Source organism: Danio aesculapii, chromosome 11 (assembly GCF_903798145.1).
Source record: "Danio aesculapii chromosome 11, fDanAes4.1, whole genome shotgun sequence".
NCBI lineage: Eukaryota > Metazoa > Chordata > Actinopteri > Cypriniformes > Danionidae > Danio > Danio aesculapii.
Genome location: NC_079445.1, coordinates 28,845,614 through 28,870,071, shown reverse-complemented (window position 1 = coordinate 28,870,071; position 24,458 = coordinate 28,845,614). Strand labels below are relative to the sequence as shown.

Genomic DNA, 24,458 nt, shown 5'->3' with positions numbered 1-24,458 from the left:
TTGTCATATTACATATAAAATGAGTTTAATTTAATTTTTGTGACACACGTCTCAAGTTCAAAGGAACCGTAATGACAGAAAGCACATCCTGGAGGCTTTTTTATGCCACATGTAGTTTTTTATTGTGAGTTTACAAAAGCAAACTCATTTCAGTTTCACATTTCTTGCTGTTAGAACTCTGTAGAACTCAATTCTTTTTTAAAGTAGTTTCAACATTATAATGTAATTATAATGCTAATTTGTGTTTCATGTATATATATTTATACATGTGTATACATATTTTCAGATTTTTCAATTTGATATCACATGTAGGTTTATAATAAAACTATTATATTTGTGTTTTATAATAACTGCATATCCTATATTGTACTATGAATGTATACTGTACTTGTCCTAATTATTGACCTGTCCTGCTTTGAATATAGGTAACAGACTTTAATATAGAAAGCAGACTTTTATCTCTCAGTGCAATTTAATGGTATTATTATTCTTTTTATTATCATCAGGGATGGGCAAATGTAAATGTATTTTAAAATAAAATACCAAATACCTCACTTGTACAAGTATCAAAATAAACTACAAAACACAGCAGCCACAACAAGTATCAAAATAAAATACTGCATTTTGAATTTTGAAAATACTACAAAATACTTTTACAAGGAAGCATGGAATTTCTTTACAAACCTTCAATCAATAGGCAATAGGCGATCAATAGGCGATCAAGGCGATTCACCATTAAACTGACTTAGTCTTTCATTTTAGCATAAATTTTGTACAAATGTCATACAGAAGTGCTGTCTTGAAGATGATATCTCCAATCACTGTAAAAATCATGTACCTAATGCAGAAAATGAGTTAGAATATAGCACTATATCTCTTCATTCTGTTTCCATCCATTGCGTGGCCAGTAAAATTGTCAGATTTAAAACAGTCAAATAATATGAAGAGGTTATTTAATTTTTTGTTCAATAAATGTAGTTTTTTTTAAATTTTTGCTTCAATACTTAATATAAAAATGTGAGGTCTGAAAACTACTAAAATCTCCAGTTTTAGTCATTGCCATAAACCGTGTAATTTGCAAGTGGACTCTTCAATGCACAGCATAAAACATGATATCACTAAAAACGGAGTTCTCTCGTTTTGCAAGTAAACTCTCCATATAGAGTTTAACACAAAAACACACTAGTGTAAATACAGAATGAGCAGTGTTATAAAACAGCAATGTTTGCAAACACCTGTGTCAAGCAACCCAGATAGATTCGCTTTACTCTCCACTGTAATCTAGAGCAGAGAGCATCATTTGTTGACACTGATAAGTGTTAAATTGATATATGCTATTAATCTCCAGGGTGGACGAAAATGAACTTTGCTTTATTTAGAGGCTGTAGTGTCACTGATAAATAGTTTTTAAATAGATGAAGTAGGATTTCCTATTTCCCACATTGATATACAGCCATTGGACATGAAAGGCAGTATTAGAAATATGGACTTTATTACCAATTTTTAATGCCTAGTACTCTAAACCCACCCTGTATTTGTGCATGAAATCCAACTGTTTAAAGTGACCAGATGTCCAGTTTTTACCCATTCAGTCTAGTGTTTCTACTTTATTTCTTCATCTAGTTTTGCCCCATGTTGTATCTTTTTCTAATGTGGTTACATTAATACTTGAACTGATGAGTTTCATTCTTGTGTCACACAGCATGCACGAGCTTTAGCAAGAACTAATGGGGTTTTTACTTGTACACCATGCAGGTATGGTTGAGCTTCTGTGTATACTCACTGAGTTATGTTTAAATGTGATTAAAAAGTCCGAATGAAATCTTATCTTCATATAAAGCGACTGTGTCTATTTAGATGTGTTGGATTAAATCACTCAAAGTGATGCTTGGGTGAATGATAACACAATTTTCCATTTTAGTTGATTTAACCCAAACATTTCAACACCTTTCTTAAAGTGACAGCTCAATTTTGGACAGTATAAGAGTTTCTACCTTTAATAAATGTATTGATTTCATCATTTTATTCGGCACGTTTCTGTCCAAACATTCTGTTATTGATTAGCAAGCATATAAAGAGCTAAAACCCCCCTTCGTGTGTGCTGCTGACAGATTGCAGACATGAGCTGACAGTTCATTATCACTGGACGAATGATGTCACGAGTGTTAATACTGCAGTGTGAAATTATGTTGTGGTCTGAGTCAGTTAAAGTGAGTACTGATTAGTACTTGCTTTAACATTCATTGTCACTAAAACCCCAAAATCCATTTCATTAATGGCTAATTAAGCTCTATGTGGAAAAGAAACACTCAGGTTAAGAAAGAAAATCACTGTAAAGAAATAAAGGATCAGTCAAAATAGTTTACTGTTTAATATTATATTGTATTTCATCAACAGTGCACTGCCATATGGAGTAAAAAACAAAGTACTGGATGATGTCGCCATTGGGTCATGCAGGAAAAACCTTTATTTTCCCCCTCACTTTCGTTGCACTATAACTACATAGTAGTTGGTTTTCTAGGTATACGTGGTGTTCAGTTAAGACTGAGAACAAATATACTGCACGCTATGATGCAACACACATCTTTACTACATCGCTCAGTGTGACAGTTGATATGACTGATGCTGGAGCTCTGGGCAGCGACACATATACCGCATTCAGAAACAGACGGTACAGCAGTGAACACGCTATATTGGACTTGCTCTTTTAGACATTGAAGGAAAGTATTGATTCTGCAAATCTGATGCATTCTGTCATGTGCAATGATCTGTGAGAAATCAGCTGCTGTTTTGTTTGTAGAACAGCTTTTCAATTAACAGCTTTTCCTTCAAGGTTTCCCTTAGGAATTTCAAATGAGTCAGCAGATTTTGATTTATTGACTTTAAATAAGATGCTTATGTTACATGTGATTCACCTTTACTTGTATAGCGCTTATACAATGATTGACTTCATATATTAATGTATGGTTTTAAAATACTTTCTTTTTTTCACATTTGATATTTGTAAGGGATTTTTTTTGTTCCACTGAATAAACAATGAAAAAAAAAATCACTCCTCTCAGAATTTAGTTAACATCTTGCAGTTATTAACTAGTAACTGTGAAGAGGTAAGAGTTGTGAGAAAGTTAGAACTGAGATATATTTCTATATTTTTCTATATATTTACATATAAATATAAAACATTTTAGCACATTATAAATGTAGTTACATTGCTGTTATGTCCCTTTATGTATTAATACTGCTCTTTTTATTTTTGGGAAGTGTTCTGTGTCTTTCTGCAGGAAGCAGCTGCTTGTTCCTTTGTTTGGTCCCTCCTCTGCTCCAATTGATGCCACACCCTGCCTAGTCATACATAGTTTTTATATTTGGTTCTATATTTGAGGTTCTATATTTTTCTACACTATTTTTAAAAGATCTCCCAAATCTCACTTTTTTTTCTCAGATTTGTGAGTTTATCTCATGCATTCTTCTTTAAAATGTGAGATAAATTGAAGAATCACAATATATAAATTGTGTTAGTTTTATTCTATGGTGGAAATGAGCTTCCACAGTTTAAACTGTATAGTTTATATCGTGGAACAAAAATGCTTTTTTATTTATTTTATTATCATTTTTAAATAAATTCATTGTGCAAAATCAAAAAGCTAATTATAGAAAACCCATTGGAAATTTCAGCAGGAAACCATGGAGAGATCAGCCTATAACTGACATCATTACTCAACAACATTATAATCATGGCATCGTAAATGTCTATAACATTCGATTATAATTAGAATAGTTAAAGATAATACCTCATTTTCACTTGCAAATACACACATATTGATAAATGTACTGGATTTTGTGGTTGCATGAACAGCTATTTGAAGAGGGAAAAAACATATGAAGTCATTCAATATGACAAATATTATAGCTGCAAATATTTGAGTTCTGCTGATGATACCATGCTACAGTCTAGCTTTGAAAGATTAGATTGTGCATATGGGTCAACCGTGTCCTGACACTACAACATTTACATTGCATTAATATGCGCTCGTGCTTACATCCAACAAAATACGATGGCTGAGGATGCGTGAGCAGAATAAAATGATTATAAAATAAGACAGCTTTCCAATCCTTTTTTTTCCCCTTTCTTCATCCCCAACATGTCTGAAGGCTAGCACACTGTCTGCTTCATTTCACACATCCATTTAATTATTCATGCACTGCAAAAATGAAGTTGTGATACCTGTCTGGGAAAAAAGAAAGCTTTATATTCTCAAAATAGCACATCTAGAGGATCTGGAAAGGAGGATGTTCAGAAATAATGGGATATAATTGCTAAAATTGTGCCAGATATTTTAACAAATTAATTATAAGTACGAATGAAGCCCTTTCAAATAAGGATATGAAAGAAGCAAGACTGACAGAAGTTTTGGTAAAGGAAACCAAAAACAATCAAATGTCTTTTTGTGACATTCGAATATTGTTTCCCCCACTATTTTGTCTACTGACAGAATCATGTTCATGGAATAAACAGAATTGATGGGATCGACATTATGAACAGATATGTATGCCATTAAGTTATACACTGTATTATTTTAAGTCGACACTAGACAGCAATCCGAAGACACATAAATATACAGCGACCTCAATAATATATTTGGACATTAAAGTCATACTTACAAATTCAGCAATGAGAACAACTTGTTATTGTTTCAATTATGTAGCCACTTTGATTTCATTTTCATTTAAAGGTGCAGTATGTAAGTTTGACACCCAGTGGTTGAACTAGGTATTGTGTTCCTGGATCAAAACAAATGCAAGCGCAGGTTGCCAGATTGAGGACCAAAAGGACTGAGTCTGACGATCGAACCTAAAGGCTGATTTAAATCGTGTTCTATGTAAAAGCAACGACATGCGATAGAAGAAATATTTTCCATATTAAAAGGAGTTTTTGTTCTAACCAACACCTCAAATTGATATATTGGAAACGACTTCTATTTCTCACAGGTGAACAACAGAAATCTGACAATGATCACCTCAGGTACACCTCATGTGCTTTATTCAGTTAAATGCTAACAATGTGCATTTAATAATGTTAAAGGGGTTTAATATGTATTAAATAGATAATAAACCTTACCATCTCGTGAGTAACTGCATATTCTGTGCTTCTGAATGGCTGAATTTAAATTTCTGTTGTGTTTTGTCTGATGCAAACAGCCAAATTTCTTTTCACTGCAAATTTTGTCACGTAGCGTGTTGTTAGGACACGGGGTAACAATGTAACCTGCCCACCTTATGTTTATGCTCATAATATTTATATTATTTGCTAATTAAAAACCTCATGTGGAACTCTGAATCAGCGTCTCATTTCGGAGTCTGCTACTGTCCACTGGAGGTCGCATTTCGGTCACGGACACATGCTTTGAGACCCTTTCTGAATAAATTACGCTATTTTCTACCAAGGCAACCCAGGGTGCTGAAATATAATTGGCTAAACTGGCATTGGGTGGGTTAAAGTTTCCAAAACAAAGACATCGCTCTGGCACAGAACGTCCATTTTCAAAGCAGAATAACTGACTTCAGCATTGTTTTTCAAATAAACAAGTATGTTCACTTGGCATGTTTCCTAAATATCTACAAACATATTATGGTATTTTTATACTTTAGAAGAGTCAAAAACTTACTTGCAGCACCTTTAATGTGTTGATTTGTTGATTTTTTTGTTAGGTATTGACAATGGCAATGCGTGTGCTTGACTTCAAATGTCAAAATACATTTTGGGCCTACTGTATATCTTATTCAAATACACCTTTAAGACATGAATAATACAATGACATCTGTAGTATGTACTTATTTCCATCTCATAGATATTGTCTTTAGTCACATTAAGGGTAAATATATGAGTATTACCATAATTACGCGAAATAAATGCAATCTTTGCTAAGATCACAGACTTTCTTTAAAGAAAAATAAATCTATATTTGAAAACCCTCAGTCGAAGCGTTCTTTGGCAGATCTGGACAGAACCAGTGTAACCTGGTGGTTTGAGGGCCAGTCTAACTTAGGTAGGACCATTTTAAAGTGCGGCATTTGACACGACTATTAACAAGAAGCTCTATTCTAAACTTGTAATCTCAGGTGAGGCTTTCTGAAATCTCTCTTAGCTCATATTCCAGCCAAAATGGAAGGAAAATGGCTTCCGTCATGAACACTTGGCTGGATAAAGCAGAATCGTTTGACTTCTGACTCACCTTGCATGACTTCATATCACTGTTCTTCATCATCAGTGCTCGTCTGAACCATCGCTGCCTACCTGTGCTAATTTGGCACAATCAACAAGTAGCACGGTTTAATTTGCTAACTTTATATTGACTACACAAAGGAAGAAACTCTACAGACAACGACACTGAGAACTATACTGCAGGACAAGATCTCGAGGAATTTCCTTTAACACGTAAATCCCTGGAAGTTGTGCATACTAAGGCTTGCTATCCTTTGATTGTGAGGGAACCGCGTCCATATTTATTAGCACTCGAGTTATTTCTGCTCAAGTTCTACCTGGTGTCCGTTCACTCGTGCTGTTTGTTGAACTCGTGTCAAGATCTAGCAGCTCTGAATCATACTGAAGGTCATTCTCATGCCTCATTCTTCACTCTCCTCCTCATCTCCTTTAGTGCCCTTGCTCCAGCGCTGGAAACAGTGGACGGTGGATGCCAGGAAGAAGCTGGCCATGATGGCGGCCACTGAGACGGAGATGCCCGAGAAGATGATGATGAGGAAATCGGTGAGGGTGAGGGTGATCTGGCACTCCCGAAAACTGTCCTGGGAGAGCTGGCTTAGAGGCACGCGGCGTCCATCCGTGGGCAAAGAGCACTCCATACCATCTATACCTGTGTAAGAAGCACAAAAACACTAACATTTAGTACAGTTTTGATTATGGTGTTTTGTGTAGAATTTAAAAAAATGTTAGTTTTAGCGACACCGGTGGCCAACAATTGAACTGCAGCCAACAATTTATTGCTTGTACTCTTTCATTCATTAATTTTCCTTCAGCTTAGTGTCTATTTCAGAGGTTGCCACAGCAGAATCAACTGCCAACTATTCCAACATATGTTTCACGCAGTAGATGCCCTTCCAGCTGTAACCCAGTACTGGGAAACACCTATACACACTCATTTGCACACACAAATGGTGCAATATGTGTGGAACACCTATATGTGGCACTGTAAACAAACAGACAGAGCCACAGAATACACTAAAATCACAGAAGAATGCAGTGAGTATCGCTCAAATTTCTTCTTGAATGCTCATTCTTTGTGACAGCTGTTGAAAAAAAATTTAATCCCCTTGTGAAAAAGTGACCAATGTCATGCATTCCAGCATGAAGACCATTGATACAGTGGTTGTCTAATAACATAATAGGTACAGTTCACTGCTCCTTACTAAAGTCAATAGAAAGGCAGTGTGGTGCACTTCGCTCTTTCAGAACTGAAAAGTGCATTCAGTGACTACTCGTGTACATTTTAGATGTGACATATCAACAGTCCTGTAAACAACAATGGAGGACAAATCACTTTTCTTCCACAGATCCTTTTCTAGCTTCTTTGTATGCGGCTGTTTTTCACAAGAAAACTACCTTTGCTTGATCTTGGCTCATCCATTTTATTGCTGTGCTGCGTCATTTTATTATGTGATGTCTCAGCTGTGTATTTAAAAAATTTACTTCCAATGTTGTTGTTTCCTTGGCTTGTTGCACGTTTAAGAGACAAATCCCAGTAAACCATTCAGCAGCGAGTCTTGCTCCACCCTTTTAGTACTGCACTGTAGTGCTATGTACCCATACAAAAGGGTCTGTAATACTCATACTCTACACTACAAACTAGGGCTGCACAATATACTGTTTCAGCATCGATATTGCAATGAGCGCATCTGCAATAGTCACATCGCAAGATATGCAATGTTGAGTCTGAGTTATAGTTGACCAGGAGCCACAGAACACATCTGGTTTGTAGAGACACAATGATGTTTGAAAGTGTAACAAAGATTAATTGTTTTTAATTACTTATACAGGAAAATACATAGAATATTTGTCTTGTTTAAATATCTACATTTCAAAGCAAAAACAAGATTATTTAATTTACCCCATTGGCAGATATTTTAACTTGTTTTAAGGAAAAAAATATTCTGAAGGTGAAAACGGAACAACATTTCTACTTGATCTAAGAATTTGAGATATTTCGACTAGAAAAGAGACAAAGCAAAGTAAGGCTTTTTTGCATTGTGATTGTTTAATTTCTGTACCTGAATACTATTAGACTCCCCAAAAAACCGCCAAATAGAGCTATTCCAAATATTTTGTGAAACTGTATTAAAAGCTCAAAATATTTATCGCAGAAAAAATGTGCAATACTCAATTTCTCCAGTATCGTGCTCTCTACTACAAGCCATTTTATAAGTTTATGTTGTCTGATTATCTGACATTATATTACATGACTGGACTAAATATATGACTGATAAAACAGCGTAATGACCATAATAGTCCAGCTTTATTAGTCTACATGAAACTGGATTGGACAATTGCACTGTATGACCACTCAGATCAGATGGCCCAAATGGAATCCCTGGACTCATTTCAAGACTTTTGAATTTACAGATGGAAAGGAAATGGCAGGGGGCTTATGAGATGGCCTAAAATAGCTCTCATGTTTATTTATGCCACTGTTTGACCAAGACAGGAGTCAGATTGTCAGCACTCGCTCATTTAAAAGTGAAAAAAACGCACACACACATGCACACACACACCCTGCTGATTCACTGCTGTGTGTTAATGATACTGAATCAAGGGCATATAAGACTCGGGCATATCTACTGCACATAATCATGAAATCCACCGAGAGGAATATCCGACAACAGCTTTCAGCTGCGCAGAGAAATATAATCAACTGCCATTATAGAAATGTAAATGATATATTTGTGTATGTGAGTAGATGTTAATAAGAGTGCGATTAGAGTTTACACTGAGGAATCTAACGGTGGAAAAAAGGCATCTAAATGAGCAGAAAATACAAAGAAAAAAGAAAGTGAAGTAAATGAGTTCTGAGGATGATATCAAGGCAGCTTGTTTTCCTCTACGACTGAACGCTTGCAAGCAAGAAATAAAACAGCAGGAGCATTTCATAAGACCTGAAGATGATACAACAAGCAATGGGTTTTTTGGGGTGATTTTCTCTCTGGCAGTGAGAACGTGCAGTCTCACAGAAGAATAGGAGCGATGACATGTTCGCTTTCATTGCTTTTAACAGCCAGGTCATCTGATGCAGTGGAGCGCGAGGCTCTGTGTGGGAGATGTAACTATATCCAGAGCAAACTCACAGTTTGTGTGGGATAGCTGCACAACGGCACAAGTGTGAATCTAGCGTCTCTCATTTTCACTTGCTCTGTACTGTAAGACACTGCAAGCAATTTACATTACTTCGTATCTTACAGAATATTACTATGTTACTATGAATTTTAATCAAACTGCAAATAAGGTCATTTTCACCTGGCAGATATATTACAATAGCGTGACACACATAAAAGTCAAAGTAGCGTGCACAAACACAAGTATCTAACACATGTGCACCTTAATTACTCATCTTATACAGTGTTATAAAGTACACTCACCGGCCACTTTATTAGGTACACCTTACTAGTACCAGGTTGGACCCCCTTTTGCCTTCAGAACTGACTTAATCCTTTGTGGCATAGATTCAAAAAGGTACTGGAAATATTCCTCCTAGATTTTGGCCCATAATTCTCGCAGTTGCTGCAGATTTGTCAGTGGCACACTCATGATGCGAATCTCCCGTTCCACCACATTCCAAAGGTGCTCTATTGGATTAGGTTCTGGTGACTGTGGAGGCCATATTTGTACAGTGAACTCATGGTCATGTTCAAGAAACCAGTCTGAGATGATTTGTGCTTTATGACAGTGTGCGTTATCCTACTGGAAGTAGCCATCAGAAGATGGGAACACTGTGGTCATAAAGGGATGCACATGGTCAGCAACAATACTCAGGTAGGCTGTGGCATTGACACAATGCTCAATTGGTGCAAATGGGCTCAAAGTGTGCCAAGAAAGTATCCCCCACACCCTTACACCACCAGCAGCAGCCTGAACCATTGATACAAGGCAGGATGGATCCATGCTTTCATGTTGTTAACACCAAATTCTGACAATTCCATCCGAATGTCGCAGCAGAAATCGAGACTCATCAGACCACGCAACGTTTTTCCAATCTTCGATTGTCTAATTTTGGTGAGCCTGTGTGAATTGAAACCTCAGTTTCCTGTTCTTAGCTGACAGGAGTGGCACCTGGTGTGGTCTTCTGATGCTGTAGCTCATCCGCCTCAAGTTTAGACGTGTTGTGCATTCAGAGATGCTCTTCTGCATACCTCTGTTGTAACGAGTGGTCATTTGAGTTACTTTTGCCTTTCTATCAGTTTCAACCAGTCTGGCCATTCTTTTGACCTCTGACATCAACAAGGCATTACAGAACTTACACTCACTGGATATTTTCTCTTTTTTGGACAATTCTCTTTAAACCCTAGAGATGTTTATGAATGAAAAGCCCGTCTGGCACCAACAAACATGTCACGTTCAAAGTTACTTAAATCACCTTTCTTCCCCAACACAAATCTATTAAGTTAACGTAACATTTTAAATAAGTAGTTTGAACAAGCAGCACAAATCTGTGGTATCAGATCGGATAGAAAATAATTGGTATCACCCATTCCTACTGTTTCCGACTCAAACAATGTCCTGGTTCAGTGTTGACATCTTGTGGGCAATATGAGTAGTGCAAAACCAGTTCAAAGTGTGTAAATTAGTCATGTACTAGTGAATAGAACAGTCTGGTTGTGTGTACTGTTCTGATGACAAAATATGTTGTGGGCTTCGGCACTTGATTATGTTTTAAAGGGATGTTTATAATGTAAAAATAAATAATCCATGTTTTTACTATTATATCTTATGAACTACTGCTTGACTGTCAAACATAAGACTTCAATCTACCATAATAGCTCTGAAGTTAATTCCAATTTAGTGAGATTAAAACTGTGATTTCACAGTATGTAAAAACATTTTAAAAAGCAGCCACTAATATGCTGTCACATACACAGCCGGATGTTTTAGGTTGTGTTTTAAACTGACAACTATTAAAGTCTATGAAGACGTGTTAATTATTGGCCTCTGCCTCAGTCCTGACACCAGCCAGAGCTATGCACTTTTATTATGACACTGAAGCTCACTTTATTTTCTAGCAACTCTATTCACAAACGATCATTTGTGAAAGGAAACATGTTGACTGGTAACCACAGCCGCTAATGACTGATCCGCTGCACAGACCTTGAAGCTGTCAGGATATTATTCACAGGACAACATTAGTCTGAGATCTGCTCTGCTGCCATTAGTCACTAGTCCTCTGTGACCTCTGTCTGTAACACTGACATGATGCTCAATGCTCCTGTTGAACAGAGTTTCAGCATCACAGATCATGTGTTTCTACTGGCTGATTAGTGATAGTAAAGCGACATTATTAGGGAGATAAGATATTTTGAAAAATGTTTGCAACATGATACATGGAAGTAAAACTAGACTTAAACATTTTGTTAACTGAAAAAATAAATAAATACAATGTATGAACAACTAAACAAAACAAAAACAATCACTGAAAACTAACTGAAACAAAATGATACTTAGAAAATAGAGATTTAATGAGGACCATGATGGAAAATCTGACCTGTGATTGTTTAGACAAACAGCCGAACACATATGAATTTCTATACACATATATACATTTTCTCACTTTAAAGACATTTTTTTCCATGTTTGTTAATGGTTCTCCATGGAATGCCAATTTAGAACTACTATTTTTGATTCTATACTTCCTCTTTTGGTTCTGTATTTTTATCTAGTTCTGTATAGTTATACAACAGTTATGTCTGGTTCTTGAATCTGATTCAAGTTGTGCGATATTCTGTAATAACAGCACTAATACAGCCTCCCTACCCTTGTGTATTACTCCACCCAGATAGAGTGACACCAGATCAATAAACTCACTACAGTTTGACAAATATTGCAGCTGCTGGACAACATAATGTACTTTTGAGGTTTTTTAGGCAAGAATGCAGTTTAGACTGCTACTATGCAGTTTATTCATAAGGATAGAGCCTATTTTAAATATTTATAATTTCTGAGATACAGCGCGTCGGCATCCATTAGCCTGTCATACTGAGCAGAGAAAAGACAGTTGGCGTTCCACCACAAGATGGTGACAGAGACAGCATAATAAACCTTTGGAGGAGAAAAGATGAGCAGAATTTCAAACTACAGCAGATCAAATCATTATCAAACTGGTAAGTCACCTTCTAAGTTGATCTCTCTCTTTTGTATGCTATAGTGCTGTATTTACAGTATACCATAGTCTGGTAGTGTTTCTGGTAGTGTTTGCAGCCATAGACCACTGTTACTTGCGTGATATTTATATTAAATATGACATTTTTTCTATATAAACATAAAGCGTGTACGTTTTTGCTTTGGTTCACATTGGATGTGGTAATTAGCATTAATAAGTTCATTCTGATAAACTAGAAATACTAAAACTGAAACTAAACATAATGGAAATATAAATAGAAATGTGTTCACAAATTAAAACTAAAATAAAACTAACAAAACCATTAATAAAACAAGCCAAAAGAAAAAACTGAAATTTATATCAAATGTTAAAATAATATAAAAAAACTATTGCAATCAGTTTTTAACCTACTATGGTTTTCACCCCACCATTCTTCAAAATATCTTAATTTGAGTTCAAGTTTTCAAAAAGTGAATTTTCATTTTTCAACAATCCCCTTAAGCAAAAACTAAAACAATAACTTTTTCCATAGTGTAGGCCTGTTTTGTGAAAAATGGCAAGCTTCCAGGATAAACACTTGCAGTAAATTTCCTGCAGGTACCAGGCAGAAAATGTTGATCTGATTAACTCACAGGTGGAAGGACTGGGGGAAGCCGAGCTCAGAGCAGGTGGGAGGATGAATGATGCTGGAGCTAATCGTAAACAGTGGAAAACACTGCAGTGCTGCATAGTTATTAAAATCAGTGTGATGCACAAAATAAACAAGTTTCTGCTGTATTTATTTCGCCAAAACGTAATGAAGTGATTATATATTTAGACATCCTTGTTTTTGTTTTCTATTATAATCCTGGACTGACAAATAATTAAGCCAACCAGTCTAAAAGCATACAAAACCCATAGCAGTATTTAGCAGTTGAAAAGATCCAAAATGCAGTCATGTGACAAAATCCACATCATTCATTGGCCAGATGTTATTGAACGTATTACCTAAACTGCTTTTCGATTGGTCAGAATTAATGTGCGGGAAAATGCCAATGGAACTCTTTTTTTTTCTCTATTCTACTATGCTGCTGAGGAGGAGATGATGTTTGCAGCACAGAATGATGACGCGTCGCTCGAAGATTATGTAAAGGTCACATGAAATCCGATATAACCGTTTGCACTGCTATCGCATTGCAAAACATCAGATCTGGGTCTGATTTAAGACTACATATGAATGTGGCACAGATCTGACCTGAAAAGATCAGATTCCATGCGGTTTGGGCCGTTCACACTATTATTACCTGAGTCACATATGGGCAAAATTTATCATTGTTTGCCATAGTATAACCAATTGTTTCCAAGATGTATGAAAAGAAGTACTAACATCAAGCTTAGGTACAACAAGGTGCACTGCTGTTAATTTACATTCAAAATTATATTTAGAACTTTATCTTTATAGTTATGCTTGGTGTGAATGGGACTTTATGCTCCATTGTCGTGTAAAACAAACAAACAACTATGAAAATGAAACACCCCCATTTCCAACTATTACTAAAAACTGCAATACTCTCTCAACATCATAAAAAATATCCATAAATTAGCAATTTTATTTATTTTTATATAATAAATATATAATTTATTTTATTTTTTTGAATTGCATTATGAGACCTTGATCTTCCTTCTAACAACTTTTAACTTTGAAAAGTTAGAAAAAGTGACTTTTATTAACATTTTAATAGTTTAAAGTGAAATATTGTCGAAGTTGGGTTTGTATATTACGCTACAAAAACTTTTTAAAGAGTTTCTTTGCACTCTGACTACTTCAAAATTGTTGATAATTGTTGATAAATGAAAGTGTTTTATGACCTTGCATGCATATAAGACTGCTGTTGGAGACCCCCAAAACCAAAATATAACCTTTTTTAAATGCATAATAGGGGCTCTTTAAATATGATTTTCCTCTTCATGTCTAAGTAAGAGACTACATGTCAGCATATTGATTTTCACATCAGATTGAAAAGCGAGTGTGAAATGTGAGCTCGGACAGTATATGACATACATATATGTGTGTTAGTGTCAGAATAACTCACTGGAGGGCGACGGAGATCAATGACCTGTATTTACATTCACATTGCTTCATCGCTCTGCCAACTTCAGACACTGGCCTTTGGCACTTTAAGAGCCTGTTCTTTCACATCTCTTCAGCTTGATTAATGTTGCTTAAAACTTCTCATATACCTGCTTGGGGTATCATTTTTTTCTTCTATATTGGTTCAGAGGAGCTGGAGAGCACAGGCTGTGTTCAGAAAGAGAGGAATTAATCAATACTCAGTGTGGCAGGAAATATTCTTGACCTCGGCTCATCGTGACCTGGTTACGGTTCAGAAATGATTTATTTCTGTCACAGGTTACTGTACTCGAACGGGCGGCCTGCTGTATGGGAGCTGCGTTTTGTGGAAATGAGGTTTCTGAAATTTCAATCATATTTATGCGTCCTTGGGTGCAGACCGTGTGTCACGGTTCAAGGAGATTTTAAGCACAGTTTGAGATTTATATGATGTGTTTGAGGAGGAAAGTAAGCAGATGGAATTGACATGTTCTGAAGAGCAGGTGAAATTTGCAAATATGTTTGTTTTCTGAAGGCAGGGTTACGTTAATTTAAAGGAACAGCTCTAGTAAGGATGGTCTGATTGATACTGAGGTGTCAGTGTGCTCTCCTAGCATAAAAAAGTAAGCTGAAAAGTGGAGCAGCTAATATTATTCAGAGCCTTTAAAGGGGAGTGTTTGATTTTATTTAGAACATTTAAAGGGGAAGAACCTTTTTAATGCCAAAGAAAATGTTGATAACATCTTTTAATAAATGAATACCAAATAAATACATGTACTAGAAACACAGTTTTGTTTCAACAGTATGTTCAATAGTATGTTTCAATAGTATTTACATTTGCATGACAGTTAATGCATTTGTCAAAACAATTAGTCATTTATGCACATCATAGTAGCAGTTTCTCATTCCTTCCAGCAAATTGCAAATGCTTTAAGACATAAATAAATTGCTTTCATACAACTCTCTGCTGTTCACTAACATTATCATTTGCTTATGTCATGTCAGTCATAATTAACTAAACTTGTGAATGTTGAATAGTCATAAAACTAATAGTACTTATTTCATTACTTGAGTATTACATACAAAAATGTTGAACTAGTTTTTAAAAGCTGTCAAGCTAATTTTATTTAAAAAAAATGTATCTTTTTTTCCTGAAAATGTCTTTTAAATTGAACAATATGATGAATGATTAACAGACCTATGTATGTTGGTTCAGTTCCAATATGTACTGCAATATTGTTTACAGTTGTGCACCGCTCTACCCAAAGGGAGTTTATGTTTGTTGTAAATAAGGATGTATTTATTCTTTTGCACAATGCTGTGAATAAATTAGAATTGCAAAGAGAATATGCAGTAAAAATGTGAAACATACATCTTCAGTGTCTTGTACTCCGATACCCCACTAAATGCAGTGATGTATAACTTTACGGTAGTTTTCAAATGGCTGTGCAAATAGTATCTAGTGCTGTCTTGAGCATTTTCAGGAAGTGTCCCTGTGTCCCTTTTTTGCAGTAAACTGTCATAATGAAAACAGGACAAAGCCATTTGACTATCTTGTTCATAAACAGTGGTCAGGATTTTTCATCTTGATGACACTGACACTTTTATTAACATCAATACTTGCTTTTGAGGAATGAGCTATCCATTTTGAGCAAGTGACACGCTTTTGCAGGTTATCAACTAGGTTTTGCCGTTTGTACTAATTGTTTTTAGAAATGAATTAAATCTTGTGCAATTGTAAATAGTGTTCTGAGAAACTGTTTCTTAGAAAAACTGTAATAAAGCATAACTATCACTTTGCATTTTGATTTTATTATCAGTTATTAAAGTAGTAGATGGATTATGTATTAGGTAGAATTAGCGATGTACAATAAGATTATGCTCAACAGGCCTGTAGGCAGGGTGGGTTCGGGTGGTACGAAAGGCTCACCCCTCACTGACAAAAGTCCAGAATTTGTTCCATACATGAGCTCATTTGTCCTAATTTGACTGCAATGCCAACATAAATTGTAAAAACTCATCGAAGAAGGTTTAAGATTGAGAAGAAACTGACATACGTGGTCATCTTTCACTGCTGACCTACTGTATTGTTGTTAAATAGGGAAAACATTTTACAAGTAACTTTCATTCTACATCTTGTACCTTATTCCTGAAATAAAAAAAATGACCAGTTAATTTTGAAGATCATAAAAGTTCATTTCAATACTATTTAGGCTATTGTTATCCATGAATTTTCAAATGTACTTTTCACAAGAGAGGGTAGAAAAATCAGGTAGCTCCACATTATTATTATTATTATTATTATTATTATTATTATTATTATTATTATTATTATTATTATTATTATTATTATTATTATGTTTACATTTTTTATAATTCAAGTGGCCAAATTCTGAGAGGAAAGTTGCTTAAACTAAAGTGCTGTATTTTATAATAGTATATTATATATAAAGTATAAAATGTCTGTTTTGATCTTTTACAGTTATTACAATTTAAAATAATCCTTAAGAATTATTCTAAAGCTTTGATTTGATTATCAAGAAACATTTCTTATTTTTACCAATGTTGAAAAGTTGTGCTGCTAAAAGTTTTTTTGCGTTAGACGGGATTATTTTATTTTTCAAAAAAAATGTTTTGATGAATAGAAAACCCAAAGAAACACAATTTATTTGAAATAAAAATATTTTCCAATATTAGAAATGTTCATTTTAAATATAACAGTTAAAATCCAACTTACTCCAAGTAATTTTAATGCATTGTTGCTGAATAAAACTACTATTATAATACCATATTACCATGAAACCATTATTTAAAGTATTTATTTTTAAAAATCAGACAGACGGCTGTCTTTGGAACAGTAGTGCACATACAGTAACTTGCATACAGCAAGTGAAGGCTACGAGTAAAATGCAAATGTGTATAACAACCCCCAAAAATAAATGATGACACCATATATTTAATGCATTCATATTTAAATATATAACCATGCTAACAATTTTTAAATAAAATTATACAAACTTGCAAATTGCAACATTTATTATCCTGTCAGTCTTTTAGACTAACTATTAAACATACTGTTCGATTTAGTGCATTTTAGGCTGAAAGATTTCAGGTTCAAAGTACATTTAACCTCAGGTACATCTTAACACTGTGAACACTGTAAAATAGGTAGTATTTTCACACGGTTGGCTGAAAGCAGAGCTGTGAACACTCTAAGTGGTCAGATTGCTGGATAGCGTTAAGAGGCCCAGAGGAAAACTATCACACTCGCCTGCTTTTAATGAGAATATCTGAGACAAGCTGTGCCTAGACTGTGTCAGGCTCACTCTCCTGAGCATCAGAAGATAGTCTTCTGTCTAACACGCGTCCGGGAGAACTGAGATTAATCACGCAGATTTACTCTGACCTTTCAACCAAAATATGTTTCCGCTACAGGGAGTAAACCTGATTCTGTCAGTTTTTAACATTTAACCTGACCCTGTTATATACCTGAGGTTATTTCTTTGCATTTTTTAATAATACATAACTTTCATTTCTCAAAACGAAAGGTTTATGAGTGAGACAAAAATTAGCTGACATTCTTCATCAAAGCTCATTCTGAAGGTTTTTTAAGGGCCCAAAATCATTCTTATATATCAATTTTTGACTTCACAAATTCATGTCTTATTGTCAAACATCATGGATTAGGGGATGAATGTTATTTTCTCTGGAGACTGAAAACAATGGAGAATAAGAATGCAGCTTTGTTGAGAGCTGGTTGATTAAAAATAATAATATAACATAGTGCCTTTTACAGAATTTTGTTTTACAGCAAGGTGACAAAAGCAAAGCATATAAACAAAGACTGACAAAGACTGATTTTAATCACAAATGCATGTTCAAACTTGGTCCTGGGTGGCCGGTGTCCTGCAAAGTTTAGTTCCAATCGCAATGAGACACACCTGTGCTAGCTAATCAAGCTCTTAGTAAGCTTTCTAGAAACATCCATGCCCTCCATGACCGAGTTTGGGCACCCCCGGTCTAAACAGCCAATTTGTTAAAAAGATGGATGGATGGATGGAAACAGCCAATTTGTTAATAATAGGGATGGATGGAAACCACCAATATGTTAAAAATAGGAATGGATGGATGGATGGATGGATAAACGGACGGACGGATGGATGGATAGATGGATGGATAGATAGATGGATGAATGGTTGGAAACAGACAGTTTGTTAATAATAGGGATGGATGGAAACCACCAATATGTTAAAAATAGGAATGGATGGATGGATGGATGGATGGATGGATAAACGGACGGACGGACGGATGGATAGATGGACGGATAGATAGATGGATGAATGGTTGGAAACAGACAGTTTGTTAATAATAGGGATGGATGGAAACCACCAATATGTTAAAAATAGGAATGGATGGATGGATGGATGGATGGATGGATGGATGGATGGATGGATAAACGGACGGACGGACGGATGGATAGATGGACGGATAGATAGATGGATGAATGGTTGGAAACAGACAGTTTGTTAATAATAGGGATGGATGGAAACAACCAATATGTTAAAAATAGCAATAGATGGATAGATGTACGAATGGATGGATGGATGGATGGATGGATGGATGGACGGACGGATGAATAGATGGATGGATGGACAGACGGATGGATAGATGGATGAATGGTTGGAAACAGACAGTTTGTTAATAATATGGATGGATGGAAACAACCACTATGTTAATAAGATGGATGGATGGACGAATGGATGGATGGAAACAGCCATTATGTTAAAAATATGGATGGATGGATGGATGGATGGACAGATGGTTTGACGGAGGGATGGACGGACGGATGGATGGACAGAGGGATGGATGGTTAGAAACAGAGAATTTGTTAATAATAGGGATGGATAAAAACAACCAGTATGTTAATAAGATGGATGGATGCATGGATGGATTGATGGATGGATGAAAACAGCCAATATGTTAATGATGGGAATGGATGGATAGATGGATAGATGGAAACAGCCAATATGTTAATAATAGGGATGGATGGATGGATGGAAACAAGCAATATGTTAAAAATAGGGATGGATGAATGAATTGATGGATGGAAGGATGGATGGATGGATGGATGGATGGATGGATGGATGGAGCGATGGATGGATGGAAACAGACAGTTGGTTAATGATAGGGATGGATAGAAACAACCAATTTGTTAATAAGATGGATGGATGGATGAATGAATGGATGGATGGAAACAGCCATTATGTTAAAAAATATGGATGGGTGGATGCATGGATGGATGGATAGATGAAAACAGCCAATATAATAATGATAGGGATGGATGGATGGTTGGACAGACCGATGGATGGACAGATGGAGGGTTGGAGGGATGGATGGTTAGAAACAGACTATTTGTTTATAATAGGGATGGATAGAAACAACCAACATATTAATAAGATGGATGGATGGATGCATGGATGGATAGATGAAAACAGCCAATATGTTAATGATAGGGATGGATGGATGGATGGATTAGAGGATGGAAGGATGGATGGATGGATGGATGGATGGATGGATGGATATGTGGTTGGAAACAGACAATTTGTTAATAATAGGGATGGATGGATGGATGGATGGATGGATGGACGGAAACAGCCAATATGTTAAAAATGGGGAAGTATGGATGGATGGATAGTTGGTTAGAAACAGACAATTTGTTCAATAGATAGAATAGGTAGATAGGTAGATAGGTAGAACCTATACTATACTAAACTATATCAAACCTACAGTACTTACTGTCTTTGACTTGTTCCCTATCTAGTGAACTTTGGGACATTGACTATATACAAGGAATAGTGAACAAGCAAGTCATTCCAAACAGCTGATAACATCAAGTTATCAGCCAGGTAATGTCTGCACTTGATAGATTACATTTAAAATTAGCGTCTGGTGAGAGCGATGAATGCGGTGGTGTAACGCACTCTCCCTTCAGTGATTGATTTACCTGGCTGGCGTGAGCCTGATACTGGAGTCTGGCATGGTCCCCATCTCTCCAGCTCCATTCAGGCCATTGACTATCAGTGTATGAATAGCCGGTGTGCGTTTCAGCGTATTGACCAGCTTGCCTGACCCCAGCTTAACTCCAGCTCTGCTCTCTAGCTTGTAATACACTGCACAGGCACTCAAGGGCTCTCTTCTGAGGTACAAGTATGAGCGGTTTGATTGAGCCCTAAAAATGGTCCTGTTTTGCATGTATTAGCATTTAAACAGAAAATCAGTGTGAAAGAAGAAGCTCAGAGAAAGGTCAAGGGGAGTAAGAGAATCAGCAAGCCAGATATTATAGTAAAGAAGCTTGCGGCCGCATATCAGCAAGAGCCGTTCGTGACTCATTCTAATCAGGAAGGGTTTCCCTCATACCAGGCAATCGCTGACGTCACACACACACACACACACACACGAGATTGCACTCTGTGGCGTGCTTAGACATACTCCGCATGCCATTTAAAGCATACGGTGGATTATTTTAAGCATGCAGAAAATACACACTATTACACTAACAGGAAAACGTCAGCAGATGCACAGCAGAAGGATTCAGTTTTATTACAGAACGTACTGTGCGCATCTGAAAACATGCTATATCTGATGAGGATTTATTTGATCTCGATTGCATAATGTGGATATACATGCAGAAAGTACAGCATGTCCGTCAATATACAGTCTTGGATACTGTATATGCCAGATGGTGGAATAGAATGAAACTGTAAGGCCTTTTCATGGTGTTTTTATCCACCTGGACTATTGGGCCATTATTTTAATCGTGATGAAGGACTAGCAGTGTTTGGTTACGTTACTTCAAAAAAGAAATTAATTACATGATTACATTATAATTGTATTTAATTTACTTTCTGATTACTTTATCTGAAAAGTAAATTTCATTTATTTTAACACTCTGGGCTCTATGTTAATGATCTACAGTATAGGTGCAAAGTCTAAGCACAGTGTGGCATGTCCAAATCCACTTTTGCTATTTTAAGAACAGAAAAATACGCTCTTTGCTGAGGCACATGGTCTAACAGGGTTGTGCTTATTCTATTAATGAGTTATGGGGGTGTTTTGAGAATAAACCAATCAGAATCTCATCTCCCATTCCCTTTAAGAGTCAGATAAGTCGCTCCATGGTGCATTTGCTATTTACAGGGCGGACTGTAATGGAAAAACTAAACGCTTCACTAGTGAGAAAACAAACAGAGCATCTGCAGCGCGAGAATGAGAGAATTTCTCTTTCTCTCTTTTGTGGATAAGGAAACGGTGTTGTACACTCCACTGAAGACATCCATTAGCCTACATATTTAATTTCGTTTAAGCACAAAGATTTGTTTCAAAACTATTTCTAAATTCAGTTCTAGTTTCCAGCAAACTAATCAATGAACAATAATAATGAAGTTATATCCAAATACACATGCTATGCCCCATATGGTCCAAAACCTGACAAGTTGACAAATCTAAGCTTGTTTTTAATAAAACAACTATAAATACTCATATATTAAATAATACTAATAATAATAATAACATTATACAAAAACTGAAAAAGCCCCCACTGGGATGAAGGCAGTGGCTTTTATATTTATGTAGAAAGTAATCATTTTTATAATATTTTATTCCTTTAATTCTTTTTCATTTGTATCAGATATGTGTGTATTGTTGTACATCCTGTGTGTATTAAGACTTAAGACCTGCTCTCAGCTGGTCTATTGCGCAGTCTATTTTAGTTCCTCAAAATAGATTTATAGAGCAATATACAGTTTAGTCAAGGTAAACATTTAATAAATATGTTTGCTGGGAATTGAAGTCATGACTTTAGCACTGGACATTTTTTTCACGTGTATACAGTTTGAGATATATATACTGTATATACCAGGGGTCACCAATCTCGGTCCTGGAGGGCCGGTGTCCCTGCAGGATTTAGCTCCAACTTGCCTCAACACACCTGCCTGGATGTTTCAAGTACACCTAGTAAGACCTTGAATAGCTTGTCCAGGTGCGTTTGATTAGGGTTGGAGCTAAAATCTGCAGGACACCGGCCCTCCAGGAACAAGTTTGGTGACCACTGGTATATACAGTTACAGTGTATCCACTGTGCGGATAATCAAATATATTCAACACAAACTGTATACACATGAAAAAAATGTCCAGTGCTAAGGTCATGACTTCAATTCCCAGCAAACATATTTATAAAATGTTTACCTTGACTAAACTGTATATTGCTTGGAGGGGTGGGGGGGTGTTGGGAATATTAAAGGACATATTGAGGCTTAATGATGCCACAGAGGCATTCATCTCAATGTGAGGTCAGTACATGAGGTTTCTGTTAACACTTCTCAGGTGGAAGGAGTGTGTTGTAAATCAGTTAAAGTGAGTCCCTTCAGGCTCCTGTTCCTCTGGTCAGGCCAGACTGAGGTCACAGGTGATGTTAATTATAGATGCGCTTTGTTCTGTCTAAAGCATGAGCAGTGATGACAGCGCTGGATCATGTTTACACTTGTTTCCCTCCTAAAAGATTCATAGTGGAGGCTGCTGGTAGACTGAGAAAGTCCACTGAGCACATCCTCCCCCGAGGACAATTCCTGAAGTCAGAGTCAAGCTATTTTTCTAAAAGCATTCTCATGTTTCACAACATTTACACAGCACATTCATGAGGAGAAACTAAATGGGGAATTCAAATTCTCAAAACCAATCAAAGCAAACAAAGATTTCTGACCTGCAGGAGAATGAGGTAAATGATGCCACTTTATACTTCTTGTCTTCTAGGCAAAGAAAAATGTGAAGAAATGGCAGGCTAATGAATACATACAGTATGCACATAATGTATTATTCACAAAACAAATCAGAAAAACAAATTGTGTGTGTATGATATAGGTTCATGTGCATTTCAATAGGCTGTACATGCATATATAACGCAATTATAATATTCAGAATGAGGTCAAAGATGTCACATTATACTTCTTATTCTATAGAAATGTAATGAAATACTACTAAATATGAGCAAATGAATATAAAATACGTAATTTAAAATTTTAAATAATTAATTAACAATTATTATACACTCATTATTATGACTGTATGGTTAAAATGTACATGTCAATTATTGTTTTTATTATTATGTTGCTGTTGTTGGGTCTGCAGCCTATGATTGATTAAAATACACACAAACATACACTCACAGGCTACTTTATTAGGTACACCTGTCCAATTGCTCGTAAATGCAAATTTCTAATCAGCCAATCACATGGCAGCAACTTATTTAGGCATGTGACATGGTCAAGATGATCTACTGCAGTTCAAACCGAGCATCAGAATAGGAAAGAAAGGGGATTTAAGTGACTTGGAACATGGCATAGTTGTTGGTGCCAGACGGGCTGGTCTGAGTATTTCAGAAACTGCTGATCTACTGGGATTTTCACGCACAACCATCTCTAGGGTTTACACAGAATGGTCTGAAAAAGAAGAAATATCCAGTGAGCGGCAGTTCTTTGGGCGCAAATGCCTTGCTGATACCAGAGGTCAGAGGAGAATGGCCAGACTGGTTCGAGCTGATAGAAAGGCAACAGAAACTCAAATAACCACTCATTACTCCCGAGGTATGCAGAAGAGCATCTCTGAACACACAACACGTCCAACCTTGAGGCGGATGGGCTACACCCAGGTGTACACCCAGTCTACCACACCAGGTGCCACTCCTGTCAGAATTTGGTGTCAAGAACATGAAAGAATAGATCCATCCTGTCTTGTATCAATGGTTCAGGCTGGTGGTGGTGGTGTACTGGTGTGGGGGATATTACCTTGGCACACTTTGGGCCCATTAGTACAAACTGAGCATCATGTCAACGCCACAGCCTACCTGAGTATTGTTGCTGACCATGTCCATCCCTTTATGACCACAGTGTACCCATCTTCTGATGGCTACTTCCAGCAGGATAACGCGCCATGTCATA

The 24,458-nt window shown here is 36.3% G+C and overlaps 1 protein-coding gene across 1 annotated transcript in view; it reads right to left on the bottom strand.

Annotated features, from left to right (window-relative positions):
- Positions 1-2,356: 2,356 nt before the first annotated feature.
- lrrc38b (leucine rich repeat containing 38b) overlaps positions 2,357-24,458 on the bottom strand; it is a 32,714-nt gene continuing 10,612 nt past the window's right edge. Inside the window, exon 2 of the mRNA XM_056468765.1 lies at positions 2,357-6,872. Coding sequence (XP_056324740.1) covers positions 6,625-6,872 — 248 coding nt within the window. The 3' untranslated portion in view covers positions 2,357-6,624. The remainder of the gene's footprint in view (positions 6,873-24,458) is intronic.